General features: G+C 38.8%; 1 protein-coding gene across 2 annotated transcripts in view; it reads left to right on the forward strand.

The window, feature by feature from the left end:
* Positions 1-19191, forward strand: part of PEX1 (peroxisomal biogenesis factor 1) — a 65071-nt gene that overhangs the window by 10219 nt on the left and 35661 nt on the right. The window contains exons 3-11 of one of the 2 annotated variants that reach the window (XM_007522486.3): positions 1626-1709; positions 2242-2356; positions 2449-3215; positions 5276-5395; positions 9290-9413; positions 10859-10962; positions 12186-12268; positions 14022-14154; positions 18123-18219. In XM_007522486.3, coding sequence (XP_007522548.2) covers positions 1626-1709; positions 2242-2356; positions 2449-3215; positions 5276-5395; positions 9290-9413; positions 10859-10962; positions 12186-12268; positions 14022-14154; positions 18123-18219 — 1627 coding nt within the window. The remainder of the gene's footprint in view (positions 1-1625; positions 1710-2241; positions 2357-2448; positions 3216-5275; positions 5396-9289; positions 9414-10858; positions 10963-12185; positions 12269-14021; positions 14155-18122; positions 18220-19191) is intronic. The other variant, XM_060196234.1, reaches the window with a different exon arrangement.

Genomic DNA, 19191 nt, shown 5'->3' on the forward strand with positions numbered 1-19191 from the left:
TCTCTCTTTTTTTTTTTAAGATTTTATTCATTTATTAATGAGAAAGATAGGAAGAGAGAGAGAAAGAACCAGATATCACTCTGATACATGTGCTGCCGGGGATTGAACTCGGGACCTCGTGCTTGAGAATCCAATGCTTTATCCACTGCGCCACCTCCCGGACCACTCTCTTTCTATCTCTCTGTCTCTTATGAGTGAGAGAAAGAACCAGACCATCACTCTGACATTTATCCTGTTTAGTTTGGAGCCAGTTCAGCTTATTGCTTATGTAGTACTGGTTATCAAAGTGAGGATCTTATTCACGAACTGTTTCGTCAGCTACTATTTTATTGTTAATGTGTGTACTCAATCAAGTGCACCACTGCCTGACCCCTATTTTATTGTTTAAAAAAAGTCATGAAAGGAACTAGAGGGGATCATATTGCTTGAGATAAGGCAGAAGAAGGATGGACACTGGGTGATATCATCACAGATGGGCTCTAAGAAACAAAGCAAAGGGCAGTAAGCTTGAATCCCCAATGAAATATCACAGCAGATTTGGGGACTTAGAAAGGGAAAGTGAGGTTGGCACCCCAAGTCTCTATGGTTGAGTAAGATGATGGTTTGGTTGACAGTGAAATGTGTTGATACCTGTCTTGGGGAAATAATGAAAATGTAACTTTGTGACAGTAAAAATCCTGTAAATCACCATTTCTTCAATAAACTGATACTGGAATTGGGGGGGGGGAGTGTTGTGCTAGCATACATTTTTCTTTATACTTAGTCACGAACCAATTAAACTTATTTTTTAAGGAAAGCAGAAAGTCCTTTTTAAATTATTTTTTAATTTTAACCCAAGCACTGGTCAGCATTGATTTTTGTAGTACTGGAGATTGAACCTGGAACTTCAGAGCCTCTGGTAGGAAACTCTGTTGGTCAACCATTATACTATCTTCCTGAATCTCAGAAAGTCTTTTAAAGGTAGTTTTTTCTTTCTTCTTCTTCTTCTTCTTTTTTTTTTTTTTTTTTTTTGCCTCCAGGGTTATTGCTGGGGCTCAGTGCCAGCACTACAAATCCACTGTTCCTGGAGGCTATTTTTTTCCTTTTGTTGCCCTTGTTGTTTATCATTGCTGCTGTTGTATTATTATTGTTGTTGTCAGTGCTGTTGTTGGATAGGATAAAGAGAAATGGATAGAGGAGGGGGAGACTGAGACCGGGAGAGAAAGATAGACACCTGCAGACCTGCTTCACAAGACTTGCTTCACCGCTTGTGAAGCGACTCCCCTGCAGTTGTGGAGCCGGCGCTTGAACCAGGATCCTTCTGCCGGTCCTTGAGCTTTGCACCACATCTGCTTAACTCACTGCGCTACTGCCCAGCCCCCCTTAAAGGTAGTTTTACAGTGGCAGTGGAAATAGCTCTACCAGTAGAGGATGGAACTTCCATGCTTGAAGTTCCTGGTTCAGCTTTAAGTGCTGCGCAGACTCAAGTGATGTTTTAGATTTTCTCTTTTCTCTCTCATGTGAACCAATCTCTCTCTTTCTCTCTCCCTTTTCACTTCCCCCTCCCTGTCCTCTTCATATGAAGTAAATAAGAACAAAACTTTTTAAAAAGTAGGTTTATATTAAAAAAAAAATTTTTTTCCCAGGTGTTTCTCAAGCCATGTTCTCATGTGGTCTCTTGTCAGCAAGTTGAAGTGGAGCCCCTTTCTGCAGATGATTGGGAGATACTGGTAAGAAAACAAACTGAGGGGGCTGGGCGGTGGCACACCGGGTTAAGTGCACAAAGTGTGAAGCGTAAGGACCCACACAAGCATCCCTTTTCAAGCCCCCAGCTCCCCACTGCAAGGGGATCACCTCATAAACTGTAAACCAGGTCTTCAGGTATCTTTCTTTCTTTCCCCCTCTCTTATCTTCCTCTCCCCTCTCAATTTCTCTCTGTTATATATATACGCCACCAGGAGCAGTGGATTTGTAGTACAGATACTGAACCTGTGATAACCCTGGAGATAAAAAAGAAAAGAAAGCAAACTGAGAACTATTTCCATTTTAAGATTAAACTCTACTTCAAATCACTATCTTTAGATTTTTTTGAACTGCATTATATTTTCTGAATTGGCTTGATCTATGAGAAAGAATTGAAATTTCCCCCCTAGACAGAAATGGGTAAAATGTAAACTCATTTTTGTTAGTGTTTCAATTTTATAAAAAAAAAAAAAAAAAAAAAAAACTCAGCTGATTTTCCTTGTCTTTGGTTGGTTCTAGGAACTGCATGCTGCTTCCCTTGAACAGCATCTTCTTGATCAAATTCGAATAGTTTTTCCAAGAGCTATTTTTCCTGTTTGGGTTGATCAGCAAACTCACATATTTATTCAAATTGGTAGGTGCTGCTAAATATTTGCAGTCATATTTTTATACCATAGCACTGAAGCAGAGGTGAGCATGCACTAATGAGCTTTATTTTCTAAACAGTTGCACTAATTCCAGCTGCTACATATGGTAGACTTGAAGCTGATACTGAACTTCTTATTCAACCAAAGACCCGGCAAGCCAAAGAAAATACATTTTTAAAAGCAGATAATATTCATGGAAAACTTCATAATTGTGGAAGAGATCAAATAGGATTGGCAAAGGAATTTCAAGCCACGCAGCTTCATTCAACATCAGGAGTCACTGGATCTAATAAAACAAATTCAGAGGTTACAGGTTCCTCATCATCAAAAGCAAGCTTGTGGACTATGATAGGAAGCATTTTTTCTTTAGGATCTGAGAAGAAGAGAGAGACATCTTGGGGTTCAACTGAAATCAATGCATTCAAAAATATGCAGTCAGAAGTTGTTCCTCTTGACAATATTTTCAGAGTATGTAACTCTCGGCCTCCTAGTATATGTAAAAATACAGCAACAAATTCTATTTTTAACAAGCACTGTGCCATTCATGCATTTCCATGGGACCAGGAATATTTTGAAATTGAACCCAGTTTTACTGTAACCTATGGGAAGCTAGTTAAACTACTTTCTCCAAAGCAACAGCAAAGTAAAACAAAGAAAAATGTCATGTCACCTGAAAAAGAAAAACAGATGTCAGAGCAACTAGATCAGAAACAAATTAGTCCAAATCATAATCAAAAAGCTAGTAATACCTATATACTAAAAATAGTCTGGAATGGACTTGAGGAATTGAAGAATACTCTAAAATATACCAGAAACATAGAAGCTCTCCATCTTGGAAAAGTATGGGTTAGTATAAATTAAAAAAAAAAATTATTGGGGGCTGGGCAGTGGTTAAGCTGTTAAGTGGTTAAGGGCTGGGTTAAGCGCACATGGTCCAAAGCGCAAGGACCGGAGTAAGGATCTTGTTTCGAGCCCCCGGCTCCCCACCTGCAGGGGGGCTTCACAGGTGGTAAAGCAGGTCTGCAGGTGTCTATCTTTCTCTTCCCCTCTCTGTCTCCCCCTCCTCTCTCCATTTCTCTCTGTCCTATCCAACAACAGCGACATCAATGACAACAACAATAATAACCACAACAATGATCAAACAAGGACAACAAAATGAAAAAAAAAAAAAAAAAGGCCTCCAGGAGCAGTGAATTCATAGTGCAGGCACCGAGCCCCAGCAATAACTGGAGGCAAAAAAAAAAAAAGTATCTGTATTTATATATTGCATAGAGACAGCCAGAAATTGAGAGGAAAGGAGAGACAGAAAGACACCTGCAACACTGCTTCACCCCGCGTGAAGATTTACCCCTGTAGGTGGGGACTGGGGTCTTAAACCTGGGTTCTTGCACACTGTAACATGTGCACTTAACCAGCTGCACCACCACCCGACCTCCTAGTATAAGTTTTTTTATTTAGGGAAAAAGTATGTTGTTTGAACTTTCCCCAAACTATGCATAAAATATTGTTTTACATATAAATTAAAAGCCAGTGTAGTAAGGAACAGTGTCTAAAGTCTGTTGGAGGGCTGGGGAGATAGCATGACTTTCATGCCTGAGACTCTTGAGGTCCCAACTTCAGTCCCCAGCATACTATCATAAGCGACAGCTGAGGAGTGCTCTGGACTAAAAATTAAAAATGAAATAAAGAGTTGAAGTCTTTGCAGGGTCACTTTTCTGATTACATGGTAATGTCCTTGTTTAGGTAAAGATGATTTCTTGGGCAAAATTTAAGTTTAGATTGGTATAGGCTTAATCTGTCCTTACATAGGCAATCAGCTAAACTGGATCCAAACCAAACAGGATAATTCTAGAACTCATGGTTAGCTTGGAGTGCCCTGAAAAGGGGCAAAAGCTTTATGAGTTGTGGAGCAGTGCTACAGTGTCTCTCCTCTCTGTCTTCCTCCCTCTCTGTCTCCCATTCTTTATCAAAACAGAAAAAGGAAGGAAGGAAAGAAAAGAAAAGAAAGAGGGAACGAAGAAGTAGCCAACAGGAACCATGTAACTGTGTAGGTACTAAACCCCAGTGATGATTACCCTGTTAGCCTTGCCCCCCCCCCCAAAAAAAATAAAATAACTACTCCAAAACCTAATCTCCAAAACCAAAATGTCTAACACTGAATTGTCACCTATCTGTTTTATTAATAGTTCTGTCATTAGGCAGGAATACTTCCTTTTTCTGTCTTGAAATTGTATAGTGAGAATTGGTGAAGCGCTGATGGTAGAGTTTTGAGGCCCATGATGCAAGGTAACGGTAAGGATTGTGCATATCTTACTCTGTTTTATAGGTTGGGAACAATTAGACAGTGAGGAATAGCAGTAGTTGCCATCAGATACTCTAATAGGCTTGACTTGAGAGATCAAAATTGTTCAGACTCCAAAGAAGTTGTAAAAAGAAATGTAGGGGGAGTCGGGTGGTAGCGCAGTGGGTTAAGCGCACGTGGCACAAAGTGCAAGGACCAGCCTAAGGATCCCGGTTCAAGCCCCGGCTCCCCACCTGCAGGGGAGTCACTTCACAGGCAGTGAAGCAGGTGTCTATCTTTCTGTCCTCCTCTCTGTCTTCCCCTCCTCTCCATTTCTCTCTGTCCTACCCAACAACGATGACATCAATAACAACAATAATAATAACCACAACAACAATAAAAAAAGGGCAACAAAAAGGGAAAAATAAATAGACAAAAAAAAATGTAGGGGAAACTGACGTATTTATGCCATCACAGTACCTCTGGCTATATAGTACTCATCTGTTTAGCCCATGAATTATGATAGCTCTTATAACTCTGCTTGGACTCATAGGTGTTAATATCAGTATTTGTGTTGTGTATTAAAAATTGAGCTTTGAACATATTTTTATTTTTTAAATTTCAGATTCCAGATGACCTGAGAAAAAGACTAAATATAGAAATGCACGCAGTAGTCAGAATAACTCCAGTGGAAATCGTCCCTAAAATTCCAAGATCTCTAAAGTTACAACCTAGAGAAAACTTAGTGAGTGTAATTTATCTGTTATATCACAGTTGTAAAATGTGTTCTAAAATTTCTGGTAGTTTTAGGTAAGGGATAAGAACATTGTACTCCTTTTTACTGCAAGGGTAAAGAAGTCTCCTTTTTTATTATCTAAAATATGTATTACATAAAAATGCTATTCTAACCAGTTTAAAGTGTTCATTTCAGTAGTGTTAATTGCATTTATAATTTTAGGCAATCGTCATGACTCTCTGTTTTCAGAACATTTTCATTACCCTAAATGTAAACTCTGCTCATAAATCAGTAATTTCTCACCCCCTTCTCTAGTTCCTGATAATTTCTAATCTGTTTTTATCTCTGTGAGTTTGCTTATTCTAGATATTTATGTGTGGACTCATTTTATCCTTTGTGTCTGATTTATTTTGCTTAGCCTTTTTAAAAAATTATTATTATTATTATTTTTTAGAATTTATTAATGAGAAAGATAGGAGGAGAGAGAAAGAACCAGACATCACTCTGGTACATGTGCTGCCGGGGATTGAACTCGGGACATCATGCTTGAGAATCCAATGATTTACTACTGCACCACCTCCCGGACCACATTGCTTAGCCTTTCTAAGGTTCATTCACAGTGTAGCCTGTATAAGAACTTTCCTTCCATCACAACTAAATTACATATATATATATATATATATATATATATATATTACATTTTATTCATTTACTTGTTGAACTCTTGAGCTCTTTCATTCTTTCTTTTTTGTCTCCCTCACCCCTCCCCCTTAGTCTTCTCTTTTGGCTGTTGTAATTAATTTTACTTTGAATATTGGCATCTAAATACCTGCTTTGATTCTAACTTCCACTTTATTAGTGTATAGAATAGGTGAATTGCTAGATCACATGATAACTTTTTGAGACATCAAGGAGTTTTTATACAGTGATACAAATATGCAAGTATGAATAATTTTGACTTTTAAGATAGTGACTTTTTTTTGCCTCCATGGTTATTGCTGGGGCTCGGTGCCTGCACTACTAACCCACTGCTCCTGGAGGCCATTTTCCCCCATTTTGTTGCCCTTGTTGTTATCTTTGTTGTTGTCATTATTATTGTTGTCATTGCTGTTGTTGTTAGATAGGACAGAGAATTCGAGAGAGGAGGGGAGCAATTTGGGTCAGACTGATGCTGAGAGCAGATAGTAGGGAGTAGCCATAAAGCAAATTAGCATTAAAAATTAATAATTTTTTTTTGTTTGTTTTTGTTATTGTCAGCAGGGCTTCACTGCTCTGAGCTTTTTCAGAGAAAAAGAGGAGGAAAGACATTACAGCACTGAAGCTTCCTGTAGTCATAGGGGCTATGCTTGAATGAGGTTTGCCTGCATGGCAAAGCAGGTGTACTCTCCAGCTGAGCTAAAAATCCAGGTCCCTTAATTTTTTTTTTTGCCTCCAGGGTTATTTCTGGGGCTCAGTGCCTGCACCACAAATCCATTGCTCCTGGTGGCCATCTTTTTTCCATTGCTGTTGGATAGAATAGAGAGAATTCGAGAGAAGAGAGGAAGACAGAGGGGGAGAGAAAGATAGACACCTGAAGACCTGCTTCACCTCTTGCGAAGCAACCCCCCTGCAAGTGGAGAGCTGGGGGCTCGAACTGGGATCTTTGCACCAGCCCTTGCACTTCACACTATCTTCCCATAACCTGGTGCACTACCATTCGGTCCCCCTAAAGATCTTTTTCATAGAGTACTATCCTCTTCGTCTGAGTTGCTAGTTCTTTTTCCTTTTTTTACAATTGTTTTATCAAGAGAGAGGTTGGGGGTGCTTTTACTTCACTTGAAATAGAAGGGGAGAGAGAGAGCCAAATCAGAGCACTATTCTAAGCATTTGTTGGGTTCAAACTGGAAACATCAGGCCCAGAAGTTCAGTGCTTTAACAGCTGATTTAGTTCTCTGTCCACCAGTTCTTAGATTATGTTACCTCAGAATGTTCGTCTGATCCATCAGCAGATGAATTGGTAAACAAAATATGATTTCTACATAGAGTGGGATGTTATTTAGTCATAGATAGAAGTGAAGTTCTAGGGGGCCGGGCGATAGCGTAGTAGGGTAAGTGCACATGGCTCAAAGCACAAGGACCAGCGTAAGGATCCCGGTTTGAGCCCCTAGCTCTCCACCTGCAGGGGAGTCTGCAGGTGTCTTATCTTTCTCTCCCCCTCTCTGTCTTCCCCTCCTCTCTCGATTTCTGTCTGTTCTATCCAACAACAACAGCTATAACAACAATAACAATAAAAACAACAACAAACGCAACAACAAGGGCAACAAAAATGGGGAAAATGGCCTCCAGGAGCAGAGGATTTGTGGTGTAGGCACCAAGCCCCAGCAATAACCCTGGAGGCAAAGAAAAAAAAAAAGTGAAGTTCTAATACAGACTAAATAAACATGGATGAACCTTGAAAACATGTAACCTTACGTAAGTCAAACATGAAGGGATATAAATATTGTATGATTTCATTTATGTGAAATAACCAAAACAAGCAAATTCTGAGGTAAATACAGATTAGAAGTCACAAGGGAAGGAGAAGGGCATGGAGAGTCAGTGATTATGGGACTCTCTCACCATGATGGTATTGCCAGGGAAGAACCTGTTTAGCAGAACTCTGTAGCTGATGAATCCTTGAATAAGAACCTGTGTTAGGTGACTGGAGAAGAGGAAAACAAATAGAACAAATGCCATTTCCATAACAGCATGTAACTAGGCATTTAATACGTTGGCTAAATGGTCTGCTGATTTGCATGTTGTCAGAACTTACTGGTAATTGATCTTGGAGTTTTTCTTTCTTTTTTTTTTTTAATTTTATTACCTTTACTTATTTATTGGATAGAGATAGCCAGAAATTGAGAGAAAAGGAAGGTAGAGAGCGAAAAAGAGAGATACCTACAGACCTGCTTCACCACTCATGAAGCTTCCCCCTGCAGGTAAGGGAGGAGCAGAGGCTTGAACTGAGTCCTTGGGCATTGTAACAGGTGAGCTCAACCAGGTGTGCTAGCACTTGACCTCTATCTTGATATTTTTCTAGCTGACTTTAGAGGAAGAGAAATAAAAGCAGTGGCTCATTTTCAGAAATGCTAGAATAGAGGTTTGTTTTTTTTCATGTAGATATTAGTTATTTCTACTCTGTGTTATTTCATTTTTAATTTCCAGTAGGTTCTAAATACTTAACCAATTTTAATTTAAAGGAGCTAGGTTTCTATATTCATCTACCATCTTTAACTTGTGAGTTTCCTCTTAGATACAAGATACTTGCTCTACTAGTAGGCATCATATCTATATTCCAGGTAACAGAAAGAAAGGTCCAAGGCAAAATTCTCCTTGCAAGGTTTCTTTGCCATTAATTAATCCCTTCTCAGGGATTGGTTAGAGTGCAGCCCCATTCACAAATATACACTTCTGAGCTGTAAATCAAGAAGTTTGTTTTCTCCTCTATAATAGAGAGAAGGGAGAGTTGTATTGGTATGGTGATTGACATTGTCTGGTATGTATATCAATGGGCACAGGGGAAAGTGTTATATAAAACTTAACTGTGGAGATGTTTCTTCAAACTATACTGTACTCATTGTTCTGTGATGCTCAGTCCTTACATTATGCCTGTAGTATATGAATTCCTTCAGTGATTTTGTTTGGTAACATTTACATTTTATTAGCAAGATAAGGTGTTAAAAACAGCGGTGTTGTGGGGGAGATTGCTTAATGGTTATGCAAGTAGACTTTCATGCCTGAGGCTCTGAGGTCTCAGATTCAAGCCCCCACAACACTATAAGCCAGAGCTGAGCAGTGCTCTAGTAAAAAAAAAAAAAAAAAAAAAAAAAGTTAATGTTAAAGATATTAGGATAATTAGCTACTGTTTTTTCTATTCTTTGGCAGCCTAAAGATGTAAGTGAAAAAGATATAAAATCTGTGTTCCACTTATGGCTACAGCAGTCAACTACTACTACACTTCCTATGATAATATCAGAGGAAGAACATATTAAGCTGGAAATTAAAGATGGTGGGTAAATTTTATTCATTACTTTGATATTTTTCCCATTAAGCTCTTAAAACTTTTCTTTGGGGAGTCGGGCAGTAGCACAGTGGGTTAAGTGCACGTGGCGTGAAGCATGGACCAGTGTAAGGATCCCAGTTCGAGCCCCTGGCTCCCCACCTCAGGGGAATCCCTTCACAGGCAGTGAAGCAGGTCTTCAGGTGTCTGTCTTTCTCTCCCCTCTCTGTCTTCCCCTCCTCTCTCCATTTCTCTCTGTCCTATCTAACAACAACAACATCAGTAACAACAACAATAACTATAACAACAATAAAAAACCAAACAGACTTTTCTTTGTTTTTTTTCAGTCTGCTGGCATATGTGAACAGGAAATGCAAGAATGATAAATAAGAGATTTTACATGTCAAAGATTTCCTTTAAACCAAATTTGATATGTAAAAAGTTTTAAAATGTTTCTGTTTTTCTCCAAGTTTATAAGCTTTGTAAGCTGTTGCAGTCCTGTGAAAAAATTATTTCACAGCATAGTGTTCTTTTTTTTGTTTATGAGAAACATCAGGGATCAAACTTGGCATGTTATATTGGAAAGTCTAATGCTCGGGGGCTGGGTGGTGGCGCACCTGGTTAAGTGCACATAGTGCTATGTGCAGGTACCTGTGTAAGGATCTGGGTTCAGCCCCTGGCTCCTCACCTGCAGGGGGGACTCTTGACTAGCTGTGAAGCAGGTCTGTAGGTGTCTGTCTCTCCCTTTCTCCCTCCCCCTTCCCTCTCAATTTCTCTCTGTCCTATCCAATTAAAAAAAAAAAGAGGAAAAAAAGGCTGCCTAGAGCAATGGATTCTTACTGTAGGCACTGAGCCCCAGCAATAACCCTGGAGGCAAAAAAAGAAAGAAAGAAAGTCTAATGCTTTCTTTTCTTTTTTTTTATAATTTGCTTTTCTCCCCCTTTTGTTGTTTTATTGTTATTGTAGTTATTATTGTTGTTATTGATGTTGTCGTTGTTGGATAGGATGGAGAGAGGAGAAGACAGAGAGGGGGAGAGAAAGACACCTGCAGACCTGCTTCACTGCTTGTGAAGCGAGTCTCCTGCAGGTGGGGAGCCAGTGGCTCAAACTGGGATCCTTATGCTCATCCCTGTGCTTCCCGCCACATGTGCTTCCTGCCATGCGTGCTTAACCCTCTGTGCTACCGCCCAATCCCTGTAATGCTTTATTTTCTGTGCTACCTCTCAGACCAAGATACTTAAAAATCTTAAATTATGTGAACCAGGAGGTGGCTCAGTGGGTAGAGTACCCAACTTGCAAACAGCATGTCCCAATTTTAACCTCTGGCCTCACATGTGCCAGAGTAGTGACCTGATACACTCTCTCTCTAACAAATGTGTACATCTTAAAAAAAATTGAATTATTTCATCTCAATTGCAGATCTAACTAGGTATTTGTTACTTTTGTTTTAATAGGGTTGAAGGAGTTTTGCCTGAATGTAGTTCATCCTTGGGAAAAAGAAAAAGAAAATAATGTTTATTTGTTGAGTATTAATCTTCTGCAGAAGGCCACAATACAAGTAATTACCTATTATTAAATATTTAATGAACTAATATTTGTCACACATGATTACCAACAAAGTATAACTTTACCTGTAAGATCTTGCGTCTAAAATGCTTTAGAAGCAGAATTGACAAAAGTAAGGAATAACTTGATTTAAAATATTCTATTCTATAATCTCTCTAATTTACCTAAACAAATTACTCATTTATCCTACATTTAAAATCAGTGCCTAAGCACAATTAAAGCTTCAAGGACTGTTGGTTGTGTTAACTAGCAGCTAGATCACGATTCTAAATTTGTCTCGTATTGAAGTAAAGGAAAACTCAATTTTAGGAGTTTGACTTTTAAAATTCCTATTGTACTTGCAGTTTTGCTTGACAACCCTTACTTTGGCAATTATTAAATTCTCATCTTTTCACAATTAATCACTTCCAACAGTATTTTTAAATGGGCTTTTTGGGCCAGATGGTGGCACACACAGTTAAGCGCATGCTGCCATGTTCAAGGACCCAGGTTTGAGCCCCTCTTTGCTTCCTGCAGTGGTGAAACAGGTCTGCAGGTGGATACCCTCATCTCTCTCTCTTTCTCTTTCTCTCTCTCTCTCTCTCTCTTCCTCCCTCCTTCACCCCCTCCCTGCCCCCCTTTATTTCTCTCTGTCCTGCCAAATAAAAATAGAAAGGGGAGAAAAATAAATAAAAAGGAAAAAAAATGCCCAGTAGGAACATTGGTTTTGTCAGGCCAACACTGAGTCCCAGCAATAACTCTGGTGACAAATAAAAACAAACAAACAAGGAAATGGTCTTTTATGCCATGTTTAATTAGGATAGTCACTCTTCTGATTATAGAATTGAATATTTATAGTCATTTTGAATTTCAGTAGTTTGGTGTAATAAGCATTATTACTTCACTTTTGAAATGTAATTGAAAGGTTACCATTCGGAGAATATAAAATGTAAGAATTATGAAAAGAATAAGTGTGATACAAATCAAAATTGCAAATAAAGATATCTCTGTAATATGTATTAGGAAGATGATATTCTTTTTAGTTTACTGATGGTCAGTATTTGTATTCCTTAGGTGAGTAAATGATTGTTGTGAAGATTATTTTAAGGAGTGATGCACTGTGTATCTTTCCTCTGGTGTAACAGAATTAACGATTCAGTTTCCTGGGACCTGAGAAATAAATAGGCAAAAGATTTAACCATGAAATGTAAATCTAATCTTTCCTTAATACCGTAGGTCCTTCTAGACCCTATGGTAAAAGAAGAAAACAGTGAGGAAATTGACATTATTCTCCCTTTTTTAAAGCTGAACTGCTTGGGGTAAGAAGTTATGGCCAAACTAGCATGTTAAGAGACATATTTCACATTTTCTCAGGCAAGGTAAAATTAAAGTGTGTAAAATTAAGTCAGGTAGTTAATGTCAGTGAATAATTTTAGCTAATGCACTAGTAGATATTTTTGAACGTATTGTTACTATTTATATATCTACTTAAATAATTTGTCATTTCCTTATATAACAAAGTTTGGAACTTATTAGAAATTTTACTTAAGAATTGATTTCTGAGAAGAAAACAGGTAGAATGACCTGAATCATTTATGCTTGAGTAAATATTAAGTTTTAAACACATTTATTTTAAAAGTTAAATTAAAAACCATTTAACAGATTGTTTAAAATTATTGTTTAAAATTATTTTCAAATTAAGTTATTCCTTCACTTTTTTTTACTAATGTGCTAATTGGAATTATTTACTTTCCTCAGCTTTTTATTTTATTTTATTTAAGAAAGTATTAATTAACAAAACCATAGGGTAGGAGGGGTACAATTCCACACAATTCCCACCACCCAATCTCCATATCCCACCCCCTCCCCTGATAGCTTTCCCATTCTCTATCCCTCTGGGAGCATGGACCCAGGGTCATTGTGGGTTGCAGAAGGTAGAAGGTCAGAAGGTAGAAGGTCTGGCTTCTGTAATTGCTTCCCCGCTGAACATGGGCGTTGACTGGTCTGTCCGTACTCCCAGTCTGCCTCTCTCTTTCCCTAGTAGGGTGGGTCTCTGGGGAAGCGGAGCTCCAGGACACATTGGTGGGGTCTTCAGCTTTTATTACACAAATTTTAAAGAACCATCTCTTATCTGTTACAAGTTATGATAATCTCATATAAATGGCATCTTTTAGAATTCTTAACAGACTTTTGGCATACGTAGTAGTGATTTTACTTCCTATAGTAGTGTCATCTTTCAATTCTTAGTGAAAAGATACTGTTTTTCTTTTTTTTAAGATACTGATTTTCATATCACTATGTTTATGGGCAAAAATATAATATTTTATGTTCAGACTGTAATTTTAGGAATTTGTATTATTTCTGTTATCAGAAGTAAAATGACAAAGTAGTTTAAGTTTATGTTTTCACATTTTGTAATCTACAAATTGAAGCTGGATTTCCAAGGGATATTTAAGAGGAAATAAGTTAATACTTGAAAGCACTCATTTATGATTATTTGACTATCAAACCAAAAATCATTTTGAAAGTGTGCTTGTTTGTGCAAACTTTTACATACACTGTGTGCTTGAATTTTTTTGTTTTGTTTTTTGCCTCCAGGGTTATTGTTGTGGCTCAGTGCCTGCACTACGAATCCACTGCTCCTAGAGGCCGTTTTCCCCATTTTGTTGCACTTGTCGTTGTTACCATTAACGTTGTTGTTGGATAGAACAGAGAGAAACTGAGAAAGGAGGGGAGACAGAGGGGGAGAGAAGGATAAACACCTGCAGACCTGCTTCACCACTTGTGAAGTGACTCCCCTGCAGGTGGGGAGACGGGGGCTCGAACCAGGATCCTTACCCGGGTCCTTGTGCTTCATGTCATGTGCGCTTAACCCGCTGTGCTACAGCCGGACCCCTGAAGTTTCAAAAACTGAATTTAATTTAGCATTAGTATATCTTCCAGTAAGGGAGGATTTTTAAGATTTTACTGTTTAAATTCTTAAACTATCATGTGAAGGAAGTTTTCAGAATTTACAGCTAGGTCTTCCCCAGATTTAGTGTTTTCTCATGTTACAATTTATCTGTTTTTCAGAGGAGTGAGTTCCTTAGGTGTATCCTCCATGGAGCACATCACTCATAGCCTGCTGGGACGCCCTTTGTCTAGGCAATTGATGGCCCTTGTGGCGGGACTTAGGAATGGAGGCCTTTTACTCACAGGAGGAAAGGTTTGTGGCAAAAATGTGTACATATAACTAACTAGTAACTTTTAATTTCTCTCTTTTGGGGACTCAGTCATTATATGTGTTTGTATCATCAACGATATCACATGGACAGCTATATAGAAAAAGGAGGGTTAGAGAAGTAATTACAGAAGCCAGACCTTCCACCTTCTGCACCCCAGAATGATCCTGGGTCCATGCTCCCAGAGGGTTAAAGAACAGGAAAGCCTCAGGCAGGTGGTGGCATACCTGGTTGAGTGGACACATTACAGTACACAAGCACCCAGGTTCAAGCCCCAGGTTCCTACCTGCAGAGGGAAAGCTTCATGAGTGGTGAAGCAGGGCTGCAGGTGTCTCTGTCTGTCTCTCTACATATCTCCTCCTTCGTTTTCAATTTCTCTCTGCCTATCCAATAATAGATGGATAAATAAAATATTAAAAAAAGAATAGGAAAGCCTCCAATGGAGGGGATGGGATACGGAACTCTGGTGGTGGGAACTGTGTGGAATTGTACCCTCTTATCCTACCGTTTTGTTGATTATTATTAAATCAATCAAAAAAGAAAGGAAAAAAAGAAAGAAAAAAGAGAGGAGGGTTATATTGAATTAACACCTCAAATTGAAAAGCTTGGTGGAAACTTCAAAGAAGAGGAAGTAGGGGTCTGGTTTAATGCCAGTACAGTTAGCTCAATGTAACAGTCTATATATATATATACATATATATATACACACACACACACACACACATATATATATATTCTAGAGTTTTTCCGGGAAAAGTATGTATATATATGAAAGGGGAGGATGGGCGTGAATATACAGTGATCAGCACATGGACAGAAAATACATCACCAGGGGCGTATTTTATAGATCTTGGCACATTCTCTACTGTTGTGACCCAGAAGCAGGATCATTCTCATTAAGGTTCTGTTTTGGTCCTGCTCCAGGAATAGTATTTCCACACCCTCCAAATTACCAGGCTCAAGCCAGTTTTTTCTCCTCTTCCTTTTTTTCCCTCCTCTCCCTCCCCCTCCACCTCTTCTTCCTCCTTTTCCTCCTCTTCATCTTCTTCCAGAGCTCTATTCAGCTGTGCCTTTTGATAGTGCAAGGTATTGCACTTGAAACCTCAGGTGTCTCAGGCATAAAAGTCTGTTGTAGTGCCCATGTTCAGCGAAAAAGCAATGACAGAAGCCAGACCTTTCTCCTTTTGCACCCCATAATGACTCTGGGTCCATACTCCCAAAGGGATAAAGAATAGGAAAGCTATTAAGGAAGATGATTGGATATGGAGCTCTGGGGGTGGGCATTGTGTGGAAATGTACCCCTCTTATTATATAATCTTGTCAATATTTCCATTTTATAAATAAAAATTTTAAAAAAGTGTTGCAGAAACTACTATGTTCTCCCCCCTGCCTGGTTTTTTATTTTTTAAAAAACTGACTCTATATCAGTATTAATAAGTAAAGAAAGAGGTGCAAAGTTTTTATAGTTTATAATATGAAATTACTGAAAGCATTTAAAAAATATATTTATTTATTCCCTTTTTGTTGCCCTTGTTGCTTTATTGCTGTAGTTATTATTGTTGTTGGATAGGACAGAGAGAAATGGAGAGAGGAGGGGAAGACAGAGAGGGGGAGAGAAAGATAGACACCTGCAGACCTGCTTCGCCGCTTGTGAAGCAATTCCCCTGTAGGTTCGAGTGAACCAGGATCCTTACGCCCGTCCTTCTGCTTTGCACCATCTGCACTTAACCTGCTGCGCTAGCATCCTACTCCCCTGCTTTATATATATATTTTTCTTTTTGCCTCCAGGGTTATTGCTGGGGCTTAGTGCCAGCACTACGAATCCACTGCTCCTGGAGGCCATTTTTTCCTGCTTTGTTGCCCTTGTTGTTTCCCTTGTTGTTGTTGTTATTGCTGCTGTTGTTGTTAGATAGGACAGAGAGAAATCGAGAGAGGAGGGGAGACAGAGAGGAGGAGAGAGAGACACCTGCAGACCTGCTTCACTGCCTGTGAAGTGACCCCCCTGTAGGTGGGGAGCGGGTGCTGGAACCGGGATCCTTCCGCCGATCCTTACACTTTGCGCCATGTGCGCTTAATCTGCTGTGCTACCGCCCTACCCCCCCTTTATATTTTTTAAGATTTATTTATTTACTAGTGAGAAAGAGGGAGAGAGTGAACCATAGCACCAGTCTGGCACATGCAGTGCCGGGGATCAAATTCAGGACCGCATGCTTGAGCGTACATTGCTTTATCTATTGTCCTCTGATCCACTCACGGCCCTTTTTATTTTCTTATTTTTAAAAAATTATTATCATTATTATTATTTTTACCAGAGCACTGATCAGCCCTCACTTATGGTTGTGCAGGGGATTGAATCTGTTACTTCCGAGTCTCAAGTTTGAGAGTCTCTTTGCATAGCCATTCTGCTATCTACCCCTACCACCAGCCTTTTTTTCTATATCAATCATTATGATACAGTATCATATTGATCTATGGTTATTCTTTTTTCAGTGTTCATAGGGTTTATTGATTTCAGTGCTGAACCAGTCTTACATACCTGTAATTAATCTCTATTTGAAGTATAGTCTTTTTAAAAAGAATGTTAAATATTTATTTTTTTCCTTTTGTTGCCCTTGTTTTATTGTTGTAGTTATTGTTGTTGCAGTTATTGATGTCATTGTTGTTGGATAGGACAGAAAGAAATGGAGAGAGGAGGGGAAGACAGGGGGAGAAAAAAAAGACACCTGCAGACCTGCTACACTGCTTGTGAAGCGACTCCCCTGCAGGTGGGGAGCCCAGGCTCGAACCGGAATCTTTATACCGGTCTTTGTGTGCTTCGTGCCACCTGCGCTTAACCCACCCAACTTCCTGAAGTATATTCTTTTTACATATTATTGAGTTCTATTTACTAATATTCTATTGAGGATTTGTGCATCTATGTTCTTGAGAGATAATAGTTTGACTTTTTCTGCTTTTGTCTATTTTGCTACCAGGGTAATGCTGGTTTTATAAAATGAGTTGATAAAAGTTCTAGTTTCTGGAAGAGATTATACAACTGGTATTCTTTAAGTATTTGATAGAATCTCCAGTGAAATCATCTCAGTTTGGTGAATTCTTTAGTGCTAGCCCTTAAATTTTAAAAAATTTATATTTTATTTAAATCAGAAATTTTAATCATAAATTACAATTTTATAATTAGATACCAAATATATTAAATACATATTAAAATTAAATATACATTAAGTTTCCTTAGTCATCTATTTAAAAAAATATTAACTTAAAAGAGGAGGAGAGAGACAAAGAATCAGCATCATCACTCTTTTGTTTTAATTTATTCATTTATAAAATGGAAACATTGGGGAGTCTGGCGGTAGCGCAGCGGGTTAAGCACATGTGGTCAAAGTGCAAGGACCGGTGTAAGGATCCCAGTTAGAGCCCCTTGCTCCCCACCTGCAGGGGAGTCACTTCATAAGCGGTGAAGCAGGTCTGCAGGTGTCTGTCTTTCTCTTCCCCCTCTGTCATCCCTCCTCTCTCCATATTTCTGTCGTGTCCAACAACAATGACATCAAGAACAACAATAATATCTACAGCAATAAAACAAGGGCAACAAAAAGGGAATAAATAAATAAAATAAATTTAAAAAAACTGAAACACTGACAAAACCATAGGATAAGAGGGGTACTATTCCCACCATCAGAACTCAGTATCCCATCCCCTCCCCTGATATCTTTCTTATTCTTTAACCCCGTGGGAGTATGGATCCAGGATCATTATGGGGTGCAGAAGGTGGAAGGTCTGGCTTCTGTAATTGCTTCTCTGCTGAACATGGGCTTTGACAGGATCACCTTTCATCGATGGGCCACATGCATGATGGAATTCTCCAGAAATTATACTGAATCTTGGTGGTTAGAAATGATGAAATATGTCTGTAATTGGCTGTATTGTTTGTTCTTATGAAGTAATTATTTTCTAGGGCTCTGGAAAATCAACTTTAGGCAAGGCTATCTGTAAAGAAGCGTTTGACATATTGGATGCCCATGTGGAGATAGTGGACTGTAAAGGTTTACAAGGTACGAATATGTTACATATTCCTTTTTGGTAGAGGTAAAAAATATTATTTAATATACTTAGACTTGTAATTATTCTAATCAATGCAAGTATCCATTCTTTTACTTTACTGATTATCATTTAGACATTGAAATTCTTTTTTTTTTTTTCTTGTCACCAGGGCTTCACTGCTCCAGTATGATGTGTTTCAGTTAGAGAGAGAGGTAAAGATACCTCGATACTGAAGCTTTCCCCAGTGCAGTGGAGTGTGGGTCAGGTGCACGGCAAAGCTGACACTCTGCAGATGAGCGCTCTTGGCTGGCCCACCCACTGAAATTCTCTTTGGTGGTTGTGGACAATAAAGAGGAGAATTGCAACGTACTGCATATACTTTTAAAAGTCTTTAAAAAATTTTTTATTATCTTTATTTATTTATTGGATAGACACAGCCAGAAATTGAGAGAGAAGGGGGTTATAGAAAAGGAAAGAGACAGAGACACCTGCAGCCCTGCTTCACCACTTGTGAAGCTTTCCCCCTGTAGATAGGGACCAGGAGCTCAAACATGGGTCCTTGTGCACTGTAATATGTGCACTCAACTAGGTGTGCCACTGCCTGGCCCCTTTAAAAGTCTTTAACATGGGGCCAGGCGGTGGTGCACCTGGTTAAGTGCACACATTACAGTGTGCAAGGACACAGGTTCAAGCCTTTGGTCCCCATCTGCAGGGGGAAAGCTTCACAAGTGGTGAAACAGGACTGCAGGTGTCTCTCTTATCTCTTCCCCTCACTATTCCCCTCCCCTCAATTTCTCTCAGTCTCTATCCAATAAGTAAATAAAAATATTTTTTAAAAAGTCTTTAACATTTACATTATTCTCCCATTTTTAAAAACTAGAGATCTTTTACTTTTAATTCCCCCCCTTGACTACTGTTAGCATATGATACTAACTAGTCATTATACTCAGTTTTTAAATCTTGACTAAGATACTAAAAAACAG

Source organism: Erinaceus europaeus, chromosome 8, assembly GCF_950295315.1.
Source record: "Erinaceus europaeus chromosome 8, mEriEur2.1, whole genome shotgun sequence".
In the NCBI taxonomy this organism is placed as follows: Eukaryota; Metazoa; Chordata; class Mammalia; order Eulipotyphla; family Erinaceidae; genus Erinaceus; species Erinaceus europaeus.